The 18,052-nt window shown below is 44.3% G+C and overlaps 2 protein-coding genes across 5 annotated transcripts in view; one reads left to right on the forward strand and one right to left on the reverse strand.

The window, feature by feature from the left end:
* LOC139265800 (bcl-2-related ovarian killer protein-like) overlaps positions 1-2,077 on the reverse strand; it is a 105,069-nt gene extending 102,992 nt beyond the window's left edge. Inside the window, exon 1 of one of the 2 annotated variants that reach the window (XM_070883237.1) lies at positions 1,686-2,077. In XM_070883237.1, the coding sequence (XP_070739338.1) occupies positions 1,686-1,746 (61 nt within the window). In that variant the 5' untranslated portion in view covers positions 1,747-2,077. The other variant, XM_070883238.1, reaches the window with a different exon arrangement.
* On the forward strand, positions 1,417-10,227 carry cep19 (centrosomal protein 19). Of its 3 annotated transcripts, none has more exons than XM_070883243.1 (3): positions 1,417-1,561; positions 8,050-8,338; positions 9,659-10,227. In XM_070883243.1, exons 2-3 carry the CDS (start codon positions 8,209-8,211, stop codon positions 10,021-10,023), a joined length of 495 nt encoding a protein of 164 aa, XP_070739344.1. In that variant the 5' UTR covers positions 1,417-1,561; positions 8,050-8,208; the 3' UTR covers positions 10,024-10,227. The 3 variants fall into 3 exon arrangements, with proteins under 3 accessions (XP_070739344.1, XP_070739346.1, XP_070739345.1); XM_070883245.1 differs by having other exon boundaries at positions 8,055-8,338; XM_070883244.1 differs by lacking the exon at positions 1,417-1,561 and adding an exon at positions 1,582-2,101.
* The last annotated feature ends 7,825 nt before the right edge of the window (positions 10,228-18,052 follow it).

Raw genomic sequence — 18,052 nt, forward strand, 5'->3', positions numbered from 1 at the left:
ATGCACTCACGTGAACTGAGTCTATGGAGCAGCAACTCCTCAGGCTAACCGTTGTTTTGTTGTTGAGTCAGATCGCAGGTGGGACAGCATTTTGAGCGATAAGGGAGTAAAGGGTTATGGGGAGCAGGCAGGGAAGTGGCATTGAGTCCATTATCAGATCAGCCATGATCTTACTGAATGGCAGAGCAGGCTTGAGGGGCCAAATGGCCTGCTCCTATTTCTTATGTAACTTATAACTAGCTAGGATTCCCACTGTGATCACTGCAGGAAAGCACATGCACATGAGCAAGTGAGGACAGTGATTAGGTGAGCTGTAAATACCCTCCTCGTAGTCCAAAATCCCGCTGACAGTATCTAGACTCACAGATGAAGAATGGTGACTCAGGCAAGGTGCTTATAGAACTAAAGCCGGGTTCGAGAGCAGAGTGAATGCAGCCTATTCCTAAACTCAGCTATGTTGTAAGAGAAAAAAACAACAGAAATCAACTTCTTCCCAATGTGTGAGGATAAAAATAAGAAATGCACAGGGCAGTTATTTTGACATCAATGTGTGCAGCAATTATACAGCCACAGAGGCTCGTGAGCAGGTGACCCACCCTATACCTTCGTTTCTGTCCATTCTATGAGCCCGGGAGTGCGAGCGCTCTGTGCCCTCTGTGCCTGGGAGTGCGAGCGCTGTGCGCCCTGAGACTAGGAGCGCGAGCACTGCGTTCTCTGCACCCGGCAGTGTGAGCGTTGTGCGCTCTCTGAACTCTGTAGCCTGTTTGACAATGACTGGATCACATTGAGAAAGAGTGTGTTCGAAGATTAGGCCCTCAAATCTGGCATCAAGCTTATGGTCTACAGGGCTGTAGTGATACCCGTCCTCCTGTATGGCTCAGAGATGTGGACCATATACAGTAGACACCTCAAATCGCTGGAGAAATACCACCAACGATGTCTCCGCAAGATCCTGCAAATCCCCTAGGAGGATAGATGCACCAACATTAGCATCCTCGATCAGGCCAACATCCCCAGCATCGAAGCACTGACCACACTCGACCAGCTCCGTTGGGCGGGCCACATCGTCCGCATGCCTGACACAAGACTCCCAAAGCAAGTGCTCTACTCGGAACTCCTGCATGGCAATCGAGCCCCAGGTGGGCAGAGGAAATGTTTCAAGGGCACCCTCAAAGCCTCCTTGATAAAATGCAACATCCCCACCGGCACCTGAGTCCCTGGCCCAAGACCGCCCTAAGTCGAGGAAGTGCATCCGGGAGGGCGCTGAGCACCTCAAGTCTCGTCGCCGAGAGCATGCAGAAAACAAGCGCAGGCAGCGGAAGGAGCGTGCGGCAAGCCAGTCCCACCCACCCCTTCCCTTAACCACTGTCTGTCCCACCTGTGACAGAGTCTGTAATTCCTGTATTGGACTGTACAGCCACCTGAGAACTCATTTTTAGAGTGGAAGCAAGTCTTGATTCCGAGGGACTGCCTATGATGATGATGACGATGACTGGATCACAGGGTTTGAGTTACTCCACAGCAGACTGGATCACATTGTACAGACGGGACAAAGTGCTGGGTGAGTCGGGTGGCCCCATTCCCTGTCGGTGACAGTGAGTGAAGCGGGGCGAGTGGCCGCAGGCCGGCAGACAGCCCTTCCCCCGGTGTCTCCACAGTCCAGGCGGCCCACCAATGGTCTTTACCTTTGCTCACACCCGCACAAATACAGCCGAACAGAAGCAGCGTCGCCCCGCCGGCGGCCATCGCGGGCTTTCCGTTGCAATCGATCGGCAGCTTGGGCTAAATCTCAGGTTTAGCGGCCTGACGCTGCATACCCGGCCCGGGGGGCCAGGCCCGGCCTCTCTCCACACCCGAGGGCTCAGGCCCGGCCTCTCTCCACACCCGGGGGCTCAGGCCCGGCCTCTCTCCACAAGGCCCGAGTGCACAGCGACACACTGCCCGAAATCCGCCGCCTCTCAGTGACAGGGCAGGGGAAACCCGGTAGCTCTGTGGCGGGTTATGAACCGCCTTGTTCCCCGGCACCGCCCCGGGAGGGCCTGCCGCCGCTGGGTTGCCATGGGGACAGAGGCGTTGTCAAGGCCTAGTCAGCCCGGCTGAGGTTTGTATCAGCAGCAAACTGAGCACTGTACAATAACAAATAACTATATTGGTGATTAATAGTTTTACTAACAATACCAGTGAGAGTTTTATTACTTATTAATATAGTAAGTAATACTGGAGTAAAGGGTTATGGGGAGCGGGCAGGGAAGTGGAGCTGAGCCCAAGGTCAGATCAGGATCGAGGGGCCAAATGGCCGACTCCTGCTCCTATTTCTTATGTTCTTAACAGTGAGACTACAAAGTAGTGAGAATTCTATCAGCGCTGAATCAGAGCTATACTGGTAACTAATACAGTCTGCACTCTGGCTTCTGAGTCAGAAGGTTTGTGGGTTCAAGTCCCACTCCAGGGATTGTAGCACAAAATCTAGGCTGGTAGTGCAGTGCTGAGAGAGTGCTGCACTGTCAGAGGTACCGTCCATTGCAGGAGATATTAAACCGAAGCCCGTCTGCCCTCTCAGGTGGTGTAAAAGATCCCATGACACTATTTCGAAGACAAGCAGGAGACTTCTGGCCAATGTTTATCCCTCAACCACGGCAAACAGATTATCTGGTTGCTGTTTGTGGGAGTTTGCTGTGCGCAAATTTGGCTGCAGCATTTCCTACATTACAACAGTCACCACACTTCAAAAGGACTTAAAAACAGAAAATGCTGGAAATACTCAGCAGGCCAGGCAGCATCTGTGGAGTCAGAAACGGAGTTAATGTTTCAGGTCAATGTCCTTTCGTCAGAATTTCAAAAGGACTTAAATAACTGTAAAGCGCTTTGGGATGTCCTGAGGTTGTGTAAGGCACGATAGAAATGCAGGTCTTTGCTTTCTTTGTTAGTATCCAATAAGATATATTAATCAGCGTTTTACTAATGATACCAGTGAGAGTTTTATTACCGATTAATAGCAGTAACCAATAACAGTGAGAGTAAAAACCAGTAAGAGTTAAATCAGTGATTCACAGTTATATTAGTGATTTTGATTATGCCTTTGTGAAGTACTCTTGGGACCTTTTTTAAATGTTAAGTGCTATATAAATACCAGTTGTTTTCATTGTTGAAAAAAATGAAAACCTCGCCAGAGAAGGAGATATTAGAAGAGGGAGGTGATGAAGCGGAGAGGTTTAGGGAGGGAATTCTAGACCATGAGGCCGAGGCGGAACAGGGTGTTTTGGAGGGGGTTGTAGGGCTGAAGGCGGTCACAGAGATAGGGAGGGGTGAGGCCATGAAGGGATTTAAGCACAAGGATGAGAATTTTTAAATGTGATTTGTTGGGGATTGGGAGCCAATGTAGATCAGAGAGGACAGGAGTTGATGGATGAGTGGGGCCTGGTGCAGCATCGGATATGGGCAGCAGGACTTTGGATGAACTGATGTTTATGGAGGAGGAGGACGGAAGGACAGCCAGGAGAGTCTCAAAATAGTCGAGTCTGGAGGTGACAATGGGATAGATGAGGGATTCAGCAGAACATGGGCTGAAATATTTACTGTGCCACCTCATCATCATAGGCAGTCCCTTGGAGTCGCGGATGACTTGCTTCCACTCTAAAAATGAGTTCTCTGGTGACTGAAGAGTCTAATGCGGGACCAACAGTCTCTGTTACAGGTGGGGCAGGCCGTGGTTGAAGGAAGGGGTGGGTGGAGAGCCTGGGTTGACGCATGCTCCTTCGGCTGTCTACACTTGGTTTCTGGGATGCGAGATGCTCAGCGCCCTCTCGGATGCTCTTCTTCCACTTTGGGCGGTTGTGGGCCAGGGATTCCCGGGTGTCAGTGGGGATGTTGCACTTTATCAAGGAGGCTTTGAGGGTGGCCTTGAAGTGTTTCCTCTGCCCACCTGGGGCTCACTTGCCGTGTCGAAGCTCCACATAGAGCGCTTGCTTTGGGAGTCTTGTGTCGGGCATGTGGATGATGTGGCCCGCCCAATGGAGCTGATCGAGTGTGGTTAATGCTTTGATGCTGGGGATGTTGGCCTGAGCGAGAACACTGACGTTGGTGCGTCTGTCCTGCCAATGGATTTGCAGGATCTTGCTGAGGCTGCGCTGGTGGTACTTCTCCAGCGTTTTGAGATGCTGCTGTACATGGTCCAAGTCTCTGAGCCATATCGGAGGGCAGGTATCACTACTGCCAGATTTGAGGTCCTGGTCTTCAAACACTCTCTTCCTCAGGCAACCGAAGGCTGCACTGGCACACTGAAGGCGGTGTTGGATCTCATCGTCAGTGTCTGCTCTTGCTGACCTAACTTGGTGTCGTCAGCAAACTTGGGTATACAGCTCTCCATTTCTTCATCTAAGTCATTTATAAATATAGTGAAAAGCTGAGGCTCCAGTACAGATCCCTGACAGACACCACTAGTCACATTCTGCCAACTGTGGTACATGTCCATTATCCCTACTCTCTGTCTCCAACCTTCTAACCAGTTCACTACCCCTGTCAATAGTAATGATAATTATCCCTGGTTTTGGGGTAATTACTTCTTAAAAGCTAGGAGTGTTATGGTTGAGAGATATGAACAAGGGATGGTTTTAATGCCTTCTCCTGTTCCTAATTGTATTTTGTTCTTAACAAGTGGGAGGATATGAGAGTGACATAAGCTTCAATAAGAAGAGCTATATGATGAAAGGCTGCTATGTCAGCAATAGCTTGCTAATCTGAAACATGCTGTTTTGGCGTAAAGACCTGGATGTTTTTACTTCAGATGCAAGGTTGGGCCAGGTTTCACTGGTAGACTTGTTGTATCAGAAGGCTTAGCCTTGCACATCTTTAATTTCAAAGGGAGAGGCAGAAGGCTAATAGCACAGGATGTCACCAAGCTTGAAAAATATCAGGTTGTATAAATAAAGGGCTTCTGAGTAAAGGGAAACCACCCCTGGTCTTTCATTGCACCCTTGATGATGGCACAAAGTACAGGTTTGCAAGTCAAAGCTTTCTGATAACTCACCTTTAAAATTCAATTTGGCACTTGTGATAGCTCAGTATTTAAATGCTTAATGTGCGACTGCACCGTGTCATCGAGGTTCCATCCCCTGTCTGGGCTGAGTTCGTTGATCTTGGTCAGGGCAGTGCTGGGGCACTACAGCTGAGTATTTCAGACAAGGGTCCTGTTCTAAATTGCTGTCCATTGGCCACTGCTGGACAGGGTATGGCTTGCCGGTGCTGTCACAGTTAGAGTCCACAGACTGACGGCTCACACATCAAGAAAGGTCAACCGGGCAAGGTACCAGAGGGCTGTCATTGTCCATAGAACTATAACCCTTCATGTCATCAGGAAGGAGATGAAGGGGACAAAAATAGAAATTCCATTATTCAATGATATTTTTCAATCTTGGTGGCATCTTCCAGAATTCCCTAGATTCAGGAAAGGTCCCAGCGGATGGAAGGTAGCAAATGTAACCCCGCTATTCAAGAAAGGAGGGAAGAGAGAAAACCGGGAACTACCGGCCAGTTAGCTTAACATCAGTCATCGGGAAAATGCTGGAATCAATTGTTAAGGAAGTGGTATCAGGGTACTTAGAAAATCATAACATGATTAGGCAGAGTCAATATGGTTTTATGAAAGGGAAATCGTGCTTGACAAATTTATTAGAGTTTTTTGAGGATGTAACTGGCAGGGCAACCAGTGGATGTAGTATATTTGGATTTCCGATAAAGATTCAATAAGGTGCCACATAAAAGGTTGTTAAGCAAGATAAGGGCACATGGGATTGGGGGTAAGGGGACATGGATAAAGGATTGGTAAACAGACAGACAGAAGGAATAAACGGGTCATTTTCAGATTGGCAGGATGTAACTAGTGAGGTGCCGCAAGGATCAATGCTTCTGCAATTTACAATCTACATTAATGACTTGGATGAAGGGACTGAGTGTAATGTATCCAAGTTTGCTGACGATACAAAGCTAGGTGGAAAAGTAAGATGTGCTTCGGATGCAAAGTGCCTACAAAGGAATATAGACAGGATAAGTGAGTGGGCAATAAGGTGGCCGACAGAGTACAATGTGGGGAAATGTGAGGTTATTCACTTTGGTAGGAAGAATAGAAAAACAGAATATTTTTTAAATGGCGAGAAACTATTAAATATTGTTGAGATTTGGGTATCCTCGTACAGGAAACACAAAGTTAACATGCAGGTACAGCAAGCAATTAGGAAGACAAATGGCATGTTAGCTTTTATTGCAAGAGGGTTGGAGGACAAGAGTAAGGAGGTCTTGCTATAATTGTACAGGGCTGTGGTGAGACCACACCTGGAGTACTGTGCACTCCTTATTTAAGGAAGGATGTACTTGCCTGAGAGGCATTGCAACAAAAGTTCATTAGATTGATCCCCGAGGTGAGAGGGTTGTCCTATGAGAAGAGATTGAGTAGATTGGGCCTATACTCTCTGGAATTTAGAGGAATGAGGGTTGATCTAATTGAAACATATAAGTTTCTGAGGGGGATTGACAGGGTAGATGCTGAGAGGTTGTTTCCCCCTGGCTGGAGAGACTAAAACTAGGGGGCACAGTCTCAGGATAAGGGGTCAGCCATTTAAGACTGAGATAAGGAGGAATTTCTTCACTCAGAGGGTGGTGAACCTTTGTGATTCTCTGCCCTAGAGGGCTGTGAATGCTCAGTTGTTGTGTATATTCAAGATTGAGAGAGGTAGATTTTTGGACATCATCATAGGCAGTTCCTCAGAGTCAAGGATGACTTGCTTCCACACTAAAAATGAGTTCTCAGGTGTCTGAAGAGTCCAATGCGGGACCTACAGTCTCTCACAGGTGGGGCAGACAGTGGTGAAGCAACGGGTGGGTGGGGAGCCTGGGTTGCCGTGTGCTCCTTCCGCTGTCTACGCTTGGCTTCAGCTTGCTCTTGGCAAAGAGACTCGAGGTGTTCAGCACCTTCCCGGATGCTTCTCCTCCACTTTGGGCGGTCTTGGGCCAGGGATTCCCAGGTGTCGGTGGGGATGTTACATAAGGGATATGGGAATAGGGCAGGAAAGTGGAGTTGAGGTCGAAGATCAGCCATGATCTTATTGAATGGCAGAGCAGGCTCGAGGGGCCGAATGGCCTACTCCTGCTTTTATTTCTTATGTTCAATAAGTTTGTGAATGATGCTATTAACTAATGACTACAGTGCAACAAAAAAATCTCATTACAATGCATATCGTAGAAAGACTGTAAGATGGGCTTTCCCAAAGTAAATAAGCCATAGAGAGCAGGAAGACCCAGTTTTGCTGACCTATCTAATCCCAGACAACAAAGCAGTGAAGCACTACTATTAAGCTTGCAGTCCTAGGAATAGGAAAAATAAACCAGGGCACCTGTTCAGTGACCCCGATCGGAAAGTGCCTATGTGTGGACAAGATCGGCTCAGTATTCTTGATCACAGTCAAATTCTTTGTTGACACATACTGTCCTGGTTTGCTTGTGACCAATGGCTATTTCAGTGAGATACTGGAAGGCTGCCCATGCCAATGGAACCATTCCCCAGGAAGTGTCACATAGACGACCTGTTTCAGTTTATTCTCAGAGATGTAATACCCTGTATTCTGATGTCTGCGCTCCTCAAATTCTGCCCTCTTGAGCATCCCTGATTATAATCGCTCAACCATCGGTGGTTATGCCTTCAGCTGCCTGGGCCCCAAGCTCTGGCACTCCCTCCCTAAACCTCTCCGCCTCTCTACCTCTCATTCTTCTTTAAGATACTCCTTAAAACCTACTTCTTTAATCAAGCTTTTGGTCATCTGCTGTAATTTATTCTTATGTGGCTCAGTGTTAAATTTATTTGTTTTGTCTTGTAACACTGCTGTGAAGCGCCTTGGGATGTTTTACTATGTTAAAGGCGCTATATAAATACAAGTTGTTGTTGAATTCAGTACTACCACCAGAACCTGCCTTGTGTTCGAGACTCAACCTATGTTTCTCTAGTTGCCCAGGAGAGATGCAAATGCTTTAACTTAAATGTACTTATTTTTCCCCAACCAGGATAGTTTGTGTCGATTATTCTTCACCAATACTTTAAAATGGAAACTCCGAAGATCTCTGGAGCCAGGCACTGAGGTTATTGCCTGCCATAACATCACTGAGTCTCTGACCTTGCTGATGAATTGCTGCAAGGTCGAAGGATCTTATAGCTGAAACAAGATGGCCTATATTCCAAAGAAATGTGGTGTTAAGTTTAAACCACCTGCAATTGTTTTAATCTATGAAGATGAAAGTACTAAAAAAACTCGACAAAGACTGATACCAGCTCGAAATTTCTCCAAATGTTCAGGTGAGAACCTAGTTTTAAATTTATTCTCAACTAGCTCATCCAACACTACACTAATCAAATGGGTGATGATCACGGGAGGAGAGGAGAAACTACAATGATCACCTTGACATTGGTATTGCAATGCTGACAATAGGATTTCAGTAAAGCATGCTGGGCGAGTGAAATCTTTCCTACTACATCCACTTACACTATTAAAAACACCAAACACTATAATTAAAGATTTTTCCCTTCCAAACTTAAAGAGAACACCTTACGTAATATAACTATAGCGCACGAGGTGAAATAATGATAGTTATACATTTGCCACTGGTGTAGGTAGTGCTGGGAGCAACTTAAGGTGATGTACTTAAGCTGTAAAAAAACCTTACCTCACAACGTGAAAGCTCTTTGGTTAAGTGTAATATAACATATTGGTACATGTGGTGCAGTAGCTATCTGCATTGGCTACATTGGACAAAAAGAGGACTTCTTCACTGCCTTTCTGTTTCCTTGTCTTTATGTAGTACCAGTTGAATGACAACCAAGGAGAGGGGAAATTAGGTTTAAAAAAAAATCTGGGGTACAAATTAGTACTGCTAACTGGAGAAAGAGAGCTTTGCGACTGGAGCACACATCAGGAATTCAGGTGAAGAGGTCAGTGTGTGTATCTGTCTATTAATCTTAGTCGATGGAAAATCAAGTGAAATTCGTAACTACCATGTTCAAATTCTTGATATGCGCTCTGGTCACGCCATGTTCTGCACCAGGAGTAATTTATTTTTATATAACAAAAGCCAGGGATGGGAAAAGGCCATTCAGTGATAGACTGATATATCACAGGAGGAATTCAGCCCATCGGGCCTGTGCCGGCTCTTTGAAAGAGCTGTCCAATTAGTCTCACTCCCTTGCTCTTTTCCGATAGCCTTGCAAATTTCTCCCCTTCAAGTATTTATTCAATTCCCTATTGAGAGTTATTATTGAATCTGCTTCCACCAACCTTGGTACATTAGTACGTTAATTCTCCTTTCACGGACGGGGTAGCTTCGTGAGGTGACTCCCCTAGCCGCATTCGATGGGAGTATGGGTCAGAGGCTGGAGCACAACAAGGCTGACTCAATGATCATACTCACAAGACTCTACACTGAGATTCCATTAACCCGTTATCTGTCCCTTGAATAACTTCAAAGTTATGTTCTTCCTTGATGGATTATTCTAAACCATACTCCAGTTCGACTCAATACTGTTAGAAGAGATAGGCAAAAAAGAAAGAAATGGACAAAAATATTGAATGGAGATAGCATATAATATACATTTTTCCCTTTTGAAAATGTTTGATTATAGATTGCAGCCAAGCTGCAGAACAGTTGAAGAATAACCCTCGGCACCAAGAGTACCTGGATGGAGTGTCACAACAGCAGCTGCAGAAACTATACCAGCTCCTGAGGGACAGCCTGAATGGGCTGAGCCTTGGCCAGAGTCTGGAGACAATCCTGAGGGAAAACTCCATCAACCCAGAGGAGGATCTCAACAAACTTGACGACAATGAATTGGCAAAAAAGAAAAAAATCATGGATGAACTATTTGAGAAGAACCAGAGAAAACCCAACGACCCGGAGTTTGTTTATGACCTGGAAGTCGATTTCCCACAGGATGGACAGACTGAGTCATGTGGCTGGGATGAGGAAGAGCAAGATGGAGAGATTTGATTTGTCTTTCATTTTCAGAACTGTCAGTGCACATCTTTGAGGGCAGGAGAATAATCTGGTGGCCAGCTCCCCTTAGCTGACCAACATAATACAGTAATATAATGACAGCTGTAACACACGGAATTATATCCAACACAGGTTAAAGGGGATATGAACAGGTCATTGTTATCACTTGCAAGTAAACTGCAAATGCTAAACAGCAAATTTTGGAAATATTTTTTGTACTTAAGGTGAGGGATCTTGGCGCTGGGGAATGGAAAACACATGCTCTCGAGTTGTGGTGAGTGTACCAGAGTGCCAAACAATTTCAGTCCCAAAATGATTAACCAAAAGTGCAGAATGATATCCTTTGCAGTTTTGCCAACTCACAGTCCAGTGGCAAACTTATGATGGTAGCTTTATTTTATAGGTTACTCACAATCTCAATGTTTTCAAAACTGAAACCCTTGTGTGACTATGCGGTTGATAATGAAGAAGAAAGCTGTAGACTGCAGGAAGAAATCAATGACCTGGTCAGGTGGGCAGAACAGTGGCAAATAGAATTCAATCCGGAGAAGTGTGAGGTAATGCATTTGGGGAGGGCCAACAAGGCAAGGGAATACATATTAAATGGTAGGACACTGAGAATTGTAGAGGAACAAAGGGACCGTGGAGTGCATGTCCACAGATCCCTGAAGGTAGCAGGCTAAGTAGATAAGGTGCTTAAGAAGGCATACGGAATGCTTGCCTTTATTAGCTGAGGCATAGAATACAAGAGCAGAAACTGTATAAAACACTAGTTAGGTCGCAGCGTGCAGTTCTGGTCATCACATTACAGGAAGGATGTGATTGCACTGGAGAGGATGCAGAGGAGATTTACGAGAATGTTGCCTGGACTGGAGAATTTTAGCTATGAGGAAAGATTGGATAGGCTGGTGTTGTTTTCTTTAGATCAGAGGAGTCTGAGGGGAGATCTTATTGAGGTGTATAAAATTATGAGGGGCCTACATAGAGTGGATAGGACAGACCTATTTCCCTTAACAGAGGGGTCAACAACTAGGGGGCAGAGATTTAAAGTAAATGCTAGAAGGTTCAGAGGAGAAATTTCTTCAGCCAGAGGGTGGTGGGGGTCTGGAACTCACTGCCTGAAAGTGTGGTAGAGGCAGAAACCCTCACATTAAAAAAGTACTTGGATGTGCACTTGAAGTGCTGTAACCTACAGGGCTACGGACCAAGAGCTGGAAGGTGGGATTAGGTTGGATAACTCTTGGTTGGCCGGCGTGGACACGATGGGCCGAAATGGCCTCCTTCCATGTTGTAAATTTATATGATTCTTATGATTGTGTCATTTTCAGTGCATACCACGTGACGTTTGAGTATTTTTATTGTTGTGGAAACATTGGGGCATCCTCATCGCCAGGGTAATAAACAGGTGGAGCGCATCGCCCACATGTTATAGAACCTACCCGAGTTTCACCAGATTACAACAGTTTTGCATTGATTCCCTGTTTGAAAAGCTTATTCTCCAAGGAACTCTGCACAGTTCACCACTCCCTGCTCGGGTTTGTTCTCCTCAGCTGCCCACTTGCCATGTAGATGCTGATTCCTTCGATGGTGCCCACTCCACAGATCCTTCACAACTCATGCCCATTCCCTGCAAGGACAGATAAATTGTACCTTTCAGGTTGGGGTGAAAAGAATAATTCTTTTTTTTTTAAACTTGTATTTAAAAATGTCCTTCCGCAGTAAGTGAGGCCCTGCAACCCTGAAGCAATGGAGTTCAAATTCCCCTGTTGTCATTAGAGGATTTATTTCAAAATCTGTTAAAAAGAAAAAGTAAAGAGATTAGGCACTTCTGCTCTTTAAGACCAATACGATAAGACATAAATCTGTCATCAGCAAAGTGATGGAAGATGTTGTCGATAGTCTCAGCAAGCGACACTTACCAATAACCTGCTCACCAATGCTCAGTTTCGGTTTGACTAGAATCATTCATTCAGCTCCAGCCCTCATGGACAAAAGAGCTGAATTCCAGAGGTGAAGTATTGTAGATGGGACAAACTAAATTTGCCTTAATAGTGTAGAGGACGAATTCCTGGAATGTATATCAGATAGTTTTCTAGATCAGTAGGGAACAGGCTATTTTAAATCTAGTATTGGGCAATGAGAAAAGGTTAAATTAATAAGCTTGTAGTAAAGGGACCTTTAGGGAAGAGTGCCCATAACACAATAGAATTTTATAGAGTCTGAAAATGATTTAGTTGAATCCGAAAGTAGGATCTTAAATCTAAACAAAGCAAACTACATAGGTATATGGGACGAGTTGGCCAAGATAGATTCAGAAACTACATTAAAAAATATGACTATAGCCAAACAATAGATAGAATTTAATGAATAAATAATTTATAACATATACATTCTTTTAAGGCAGAAAAACCCTACAGGAAGTGATCCAACCATGGTTAACAAGAGAAGTTTAAAATAGTATGAGATCAAAGGAAGAGGCTTATAATGATGCCAAAAGAGCAGTAAGCCCGAGGGTTGGGAAGATTTTAGAATTCAGCAAAGGAGGACCAAGAAATTGATAAAGGGAAAATAGAATGAGAGTAAACTAGCAAGAGACAAAAACAGAGTGTGAAAACTTCTATAGGTATGTAAAAGGGAAAAGGTTAGCGAAAGTAAATGTGGGTCCCTCACAGGCCGAGACAGGAGAAATTATAATGGGGAATAAGGAAATGGCAGAGAAATTTATCAAATACTGTGTGTCTGTCTTCACAGAAGAAGATGCAAAAATCTTGCCGGAAATAGTGGAGAACCAACGGGCCAGCGAGAATGAGGAACTGAAAGAAATTAGTATTAGTAAAAAAAAAATAGTACTGGAGAAATTAATGGGACTGAAAGCCGATAAATCCCCTGGACCTGATGGCCTACATCCTAGGGTTTTGAAGGAGGTGGCTATAGAAATAGTGGATGCATTGGTTGTCATCTTTCAAAATGCCATAGATTCTAGAACGGTTCCCGCGGATTGGAAAGTAGCAAATGTAACCCCACTATTTAAGGAGGGAGAGAGAAAATGGGGAACTACAGACCAGTTAACCCGAGATCAGTACTATGGAAAATGCTAGAATCTATTATTAAGGACATGGTAACATGGCACTTAAAAAAAATAATAGGATTGGGCAGAGTAAACACGGATTTATGAAAGTGAAATCATGTTTGATAAATGGGTTAGAGTTTTGAGGTTGTAACGAGCAGGATAGATAATGTGGGTATATTTGGATTTTCAGAAGGCATTCGATAATGTGCCACATAAGAGGTTATCAAACAAAATTAGGGCTCATGGAATTAGAGTAATATACTAGCATGGATAGAGGATTGGTTAACGAACAGAAAACAGAGTAGGAATAAACGGGTCATTTTCGGGTTGGCAGGCTGTAACTAGTGGAGTGCCACAAGGATCAGTGCTTGGGCCCCAGCTATTCACAATCTATATCAATGATTTGGACAACGGGACCAAATGTAATATATCTATGTTTGCTGATGATACAAATCTAGGTGGGAATGCACGTTGCGAGGAGGATGCAAAGAGACTTCCAGGGGATATAGACAGACGAAATGAGTGGGCAAGAACATGGCAAATGGAATATAATGTGGGGAAATGTGAAGTTATCCACTTTAGTCAGAAAAATAGAAAAGCAGAGTTTTTTTAAATGGTGAGAGATTGAGAAATGTTGGTGTTCAGAGGGACCTGGGTCTCCTTGTACACAAATCATTGAAAGTTAATGTGCAGGTACAACAAGCAATTAAGTAAGCAAATACAATGTTGGCTTTTATTACAAGAGGATTTGAGTATGAGTAAAGACATCTTACTGCAATTATATAGGGCCCTGGTGAGACCACACCTGGAGTATTGTGTACAGTTTTGGTCTCCTTACCTAAGGAAGGATATACTTGCCATAGAGGAAGTGCAACAAAGGTTCACCAGACTGATTCCTGGGATGGGGGGATTGTCCTATGAGGAGAGATTGAGCAGACTAGGCCTATATTCTCGAGTTTAGAAGAATGAGAAGTGATTTCATTGAAACATACAAAATTCTTACAGGGCTCAACATGCAGGGAGGATGTTTCCCTTGGCTGGGGAGTCTAGCACCAGGGGTCACAGTCTCAGAATAAGGGGTCGGCCATTTAGGACTGAGATGAGGAGAAACTTCTTCACTCAGAGGGTGGTGAATCTTTGGAATTCTCTACCCTAGATGGCTGTGGAGGCTCAGCCTTTGAGTATATTCAAGACAGAGATCGATAGATTTTTGAATATTAAGGGAATCAAGGGATATGGGGACAGTGCAGGAGTTGAGGTAGAAGATCAGCCGTGATCTTATTCAATGACAGAGCAGGCTCGAGGGGCCGAATGGCCAACTCCTATTTCTTATCAGGCGAGAGTGACTACCCTTGACATTAAGGCAGCTTCATCAATGACCATACATTTAAAGGAGATATTTCATAACAAGAAAAATATATTCCAGTGAGGAGGAAAGGGTGTAAAAGAAAAGATAGCCATCTGTGGCTAACTAAAGAAATAAAGGACGGTATCAAATTAAAAACAAGGGCATACAAAGTGGCCAAAACTAGTGGGAGAACAGAAGATTGGGAAGCTTTTAAAAGCCAGCAAAAAAACAACTAAAAAATGATTAAGAAAGGGAAGATAGACTATGAAAGTAAACTAGCACAAAATATAAAAACAGATAGCAAGAGTTTCTACAGGTATATAAAAAGGAAAAGTGTGGCTAAAGTAAATGTTGGTCCCGGAGAGGATGAGCCTGGGGAATTAGTAATGGGGAACATGGAGATGGCAGAAACTCTGAACAAATATTTTGCATCAGTCTTTAAGGTGGAGGACACTAAAAATATCCCAATGGATAGTCAAGGGGCTATGGGGGGGGTGGGGGTGGGGGGAGGAACTTATCACTAAGGAGGTGGTATTCAGTAAGATAATGGGACTAAAGGCGGATAAATCCCTTGGACCTGATGGCTTGCATCCGAGGGTCTTAAGAGAAGTAGCGGCAGGGATACTGGATGCATTGGTTGTAATTTACCAACATTCCCTGGATTCTGGGAAGGTCCCAGCAGATTGGAAAATTGCAAATGTAACGCCCCTATTCAAAAAAGGAGGCAGACAAAAAGCAGGAAAGTATAGACCAGTTAGCCTAACATCTGTGGTTAGGAAAATGTTGAAGTCCATTATTAAAGAAGCAGTAGCAGGACATTTGGAAAAGTACAATTCAGTCAGGCAAAGTCAGCATGGATTTATGAAGGGGAAGTCGTGTTTGATAAATTTGCTGGAATTCTTTGAGGATGTAGCGAACAGGGTGGTTAAAGGGGAACCAGTGGATGTGGTGTATTTGGACTTCCAGAAGGCATTTGACAAGACGCCACATAAAAGGTTACTGCACAAGAGAAAAGTTCATGGGGTTGGAGGCAATATATTAGCATGGATAAAGGATTGGCTAACTAACAGAAAAGAGAGTTGGGATAAATGGTTCATTCTCAGGTTGGCAATCAGTAACTAGTGGGGTGCCGCAGGGATCAGTGCTATTTACAATCTACATTAACGACTTGGATGAAGGGACCGAGTGTAAGGTAGCCAAGTTTGCTGACGATACAAAGATGGGAGGAAAAGCAGTGTGTGAGGAGGACACAAAAAATCTGCAAAAGGATATAGATAGGCAAAATGAATGGGCAAAAATTTGGCAGATGGAGTATAATGTTGGAAAGAGAGGTTATGCACTTTGGCAGAAAAAAAATCAAAGAGCAAGTTATTATTTAAATGGAGAAAAATTGCAAAGTGCTGCAGTACAGTGGGACCTGGGGGTACTTGTGCATGAAACACAAAAAGTTAGTATGCAGGTACAGCAAGTGATTAGGAAGGCGAATGGAATCTTGACCTTCATTGCAAAGGGGATGGAGTATAAAAGCAGGGTCGTCTTGCTACAGTTATATAGGGTATTGGTGAGGTCACACCTGGAATACCGCGTACAGTTTTAGAAACATAGAAAATAAGTGCAGGAGTGTTCGGCCCTTCAAGCCTGCACCACTATTCAATAAGACCATGACTGATCATTCACCTCAGTACCCCTTTCCTGCTTTCTCTCCATACCTCTTTAGCCATAATGGCCATATCTAACTCCCTCTTGAATATATCCAACGAACTGGCATCAACAACACTCTGCGGTAGGGAATTCTACAGGTTAACCATTCTCTGAGTGAAGAGGTTTCTCCTCATCTCTGTCCTAAATGGCTTACCCCTTGGTTCTGGACTTCCCCAACATCGGGAAAATTTTTTTTGCATCTAACCTGTCCAGTCCCCTCAGAATTTTGTATGTTTCTATGAGATCCCCTCTCATTCTTCTAAACTCCAGTGAATACAGGCCCAATCGATCCAGTCTCTCCTCATATGTCAGTCCAGCCATCCCGGGAATCAGTCTGGTGAACCTTCGCTGCACTCCCTCAATAGCAAGAATGTCCTTCCTCAGATTAGGAGATCAAAACTGAACACAATATTCCAGGTGAGGCCTCACCAAGGCCCTGTACAACTGCATTAAGACCTCCCTGCTTCTATACTCAAAACCCCTAGCTATAAAAGCCAACATACCATTTGCTTTCTTCACAGCCTGCTGTACCTGCATGCCAACTTTCAATGACTGATGTACCATGTCACCCAGGTCTCGTTGCACCTCCCCTTTTCCTAATCTGCCGTAATTCAGATAATATTCTGCCTTCGTGTTTTTGCCACCAAAGTGGATAACCTCACATTTATCCACATTATACTGCATCTGCCATGCATTTGCCCACTCACCTAACCTGTCCAAGTCACCCTGCAGCCTCTTAGCATCCTCCTCACAGCTCACACTGCCACCCAGTTTAGTGTCATCTGCAAACTTGGAGATATTACACTCAATTCCTTTATCCAAATCATTAATGTATATTGTAAATAGCTGGGGTCCCAGCACTGAGCCCTGCGGCACCCCACTAAACACTGCCTGCCATTCTAAAAAGGACCCATTTATCCTGACTCTGTTTCCTGTCTGCCAACCAGTTCTCTATCCACGTCAGAACATTATCCCCAATACCATGTGCTTTAATTTTGCACACCAATCTCTTGTGGGACTTTGACAAATACACCACATCCACTGGTTCTCCCTTGTCTACTCTACTAGTTACATCCTCAAAAAATTCCAGAGATGTGTCAAGCATGATTTCCCTTTCATAAATCTAGGTTGACTTGGACCAATCCGGTCACTGCTTTCCAAATGCACTGTTATTTCATCTTTAATAATTGATTCCAACATTTTCCCCACTATTGATGTCAGGCTAACCGGTCTATAATTATCCGTTTTCTCTTCCTTTTTTTAAAAAGTGGTGTTACATTAGCTACCCTCCAGTCCATAGGAATTGATCCAGAGTCGATGGACTATTGCAAAATGATCACCAATGCATCCACTATTTCTAGGGCCACTTCCTTAAGTACTCTGGGGATGCAGACTACCAGGCTCCGGGGATTTAGCAGTCTTCAATCCCATCAATTTCCCTAACACAATTTCCTGACTAATAAAGATATCGTTTAGTTCCTCCTCACTAGACCCTCCGTCCCCGAGTACTTCCGGAAGGTTATTTGTGTCTTCCTTCGTGAAGATAGAACCAAAGTATTTATTCAACTGGCCTGCCATTTCTTTGGTCTCCATTATAAATTCACCTGAATCTGACTGCAAGGGACCTACGTTTGTCTTGACTAATCTTTTTCTCTTCACATATCTATAGAAGCTTTTGCAGTCAGTTTTTATGTTCCCAGCAAGCTTCCTCTCATACTCTATTTTCCCCCTCCTAATTAAACCCTTTGTCCTCCTCTGCTGAATTCTAAAATTCTCCCAGTCCTCAGGTTTGCTGCTTTTTCTGGCCAATTTATAAGCCGCTTCCTTGGATTTAACACTATCCTTAATTTCCTTTGTTAGCCATGGTTGAGCCACCTTCCCCGTTTTATTTACTCCAGACAGGT

This window comes from Pristiophorus japonicus, chromosome 6 (genome assembly GCF_044704955.1).
Source record: "Pristiophorus japonicus isolate sPriJap1 chromosome 6, sPriJap1.hap1, whole genome shotgun sequence".
NCBI lineage: Eukaryota > Metazoa > Chordata > Chondrichthyes > Pristiophoridae > Pristiophorus > Pristiophorus japonicus.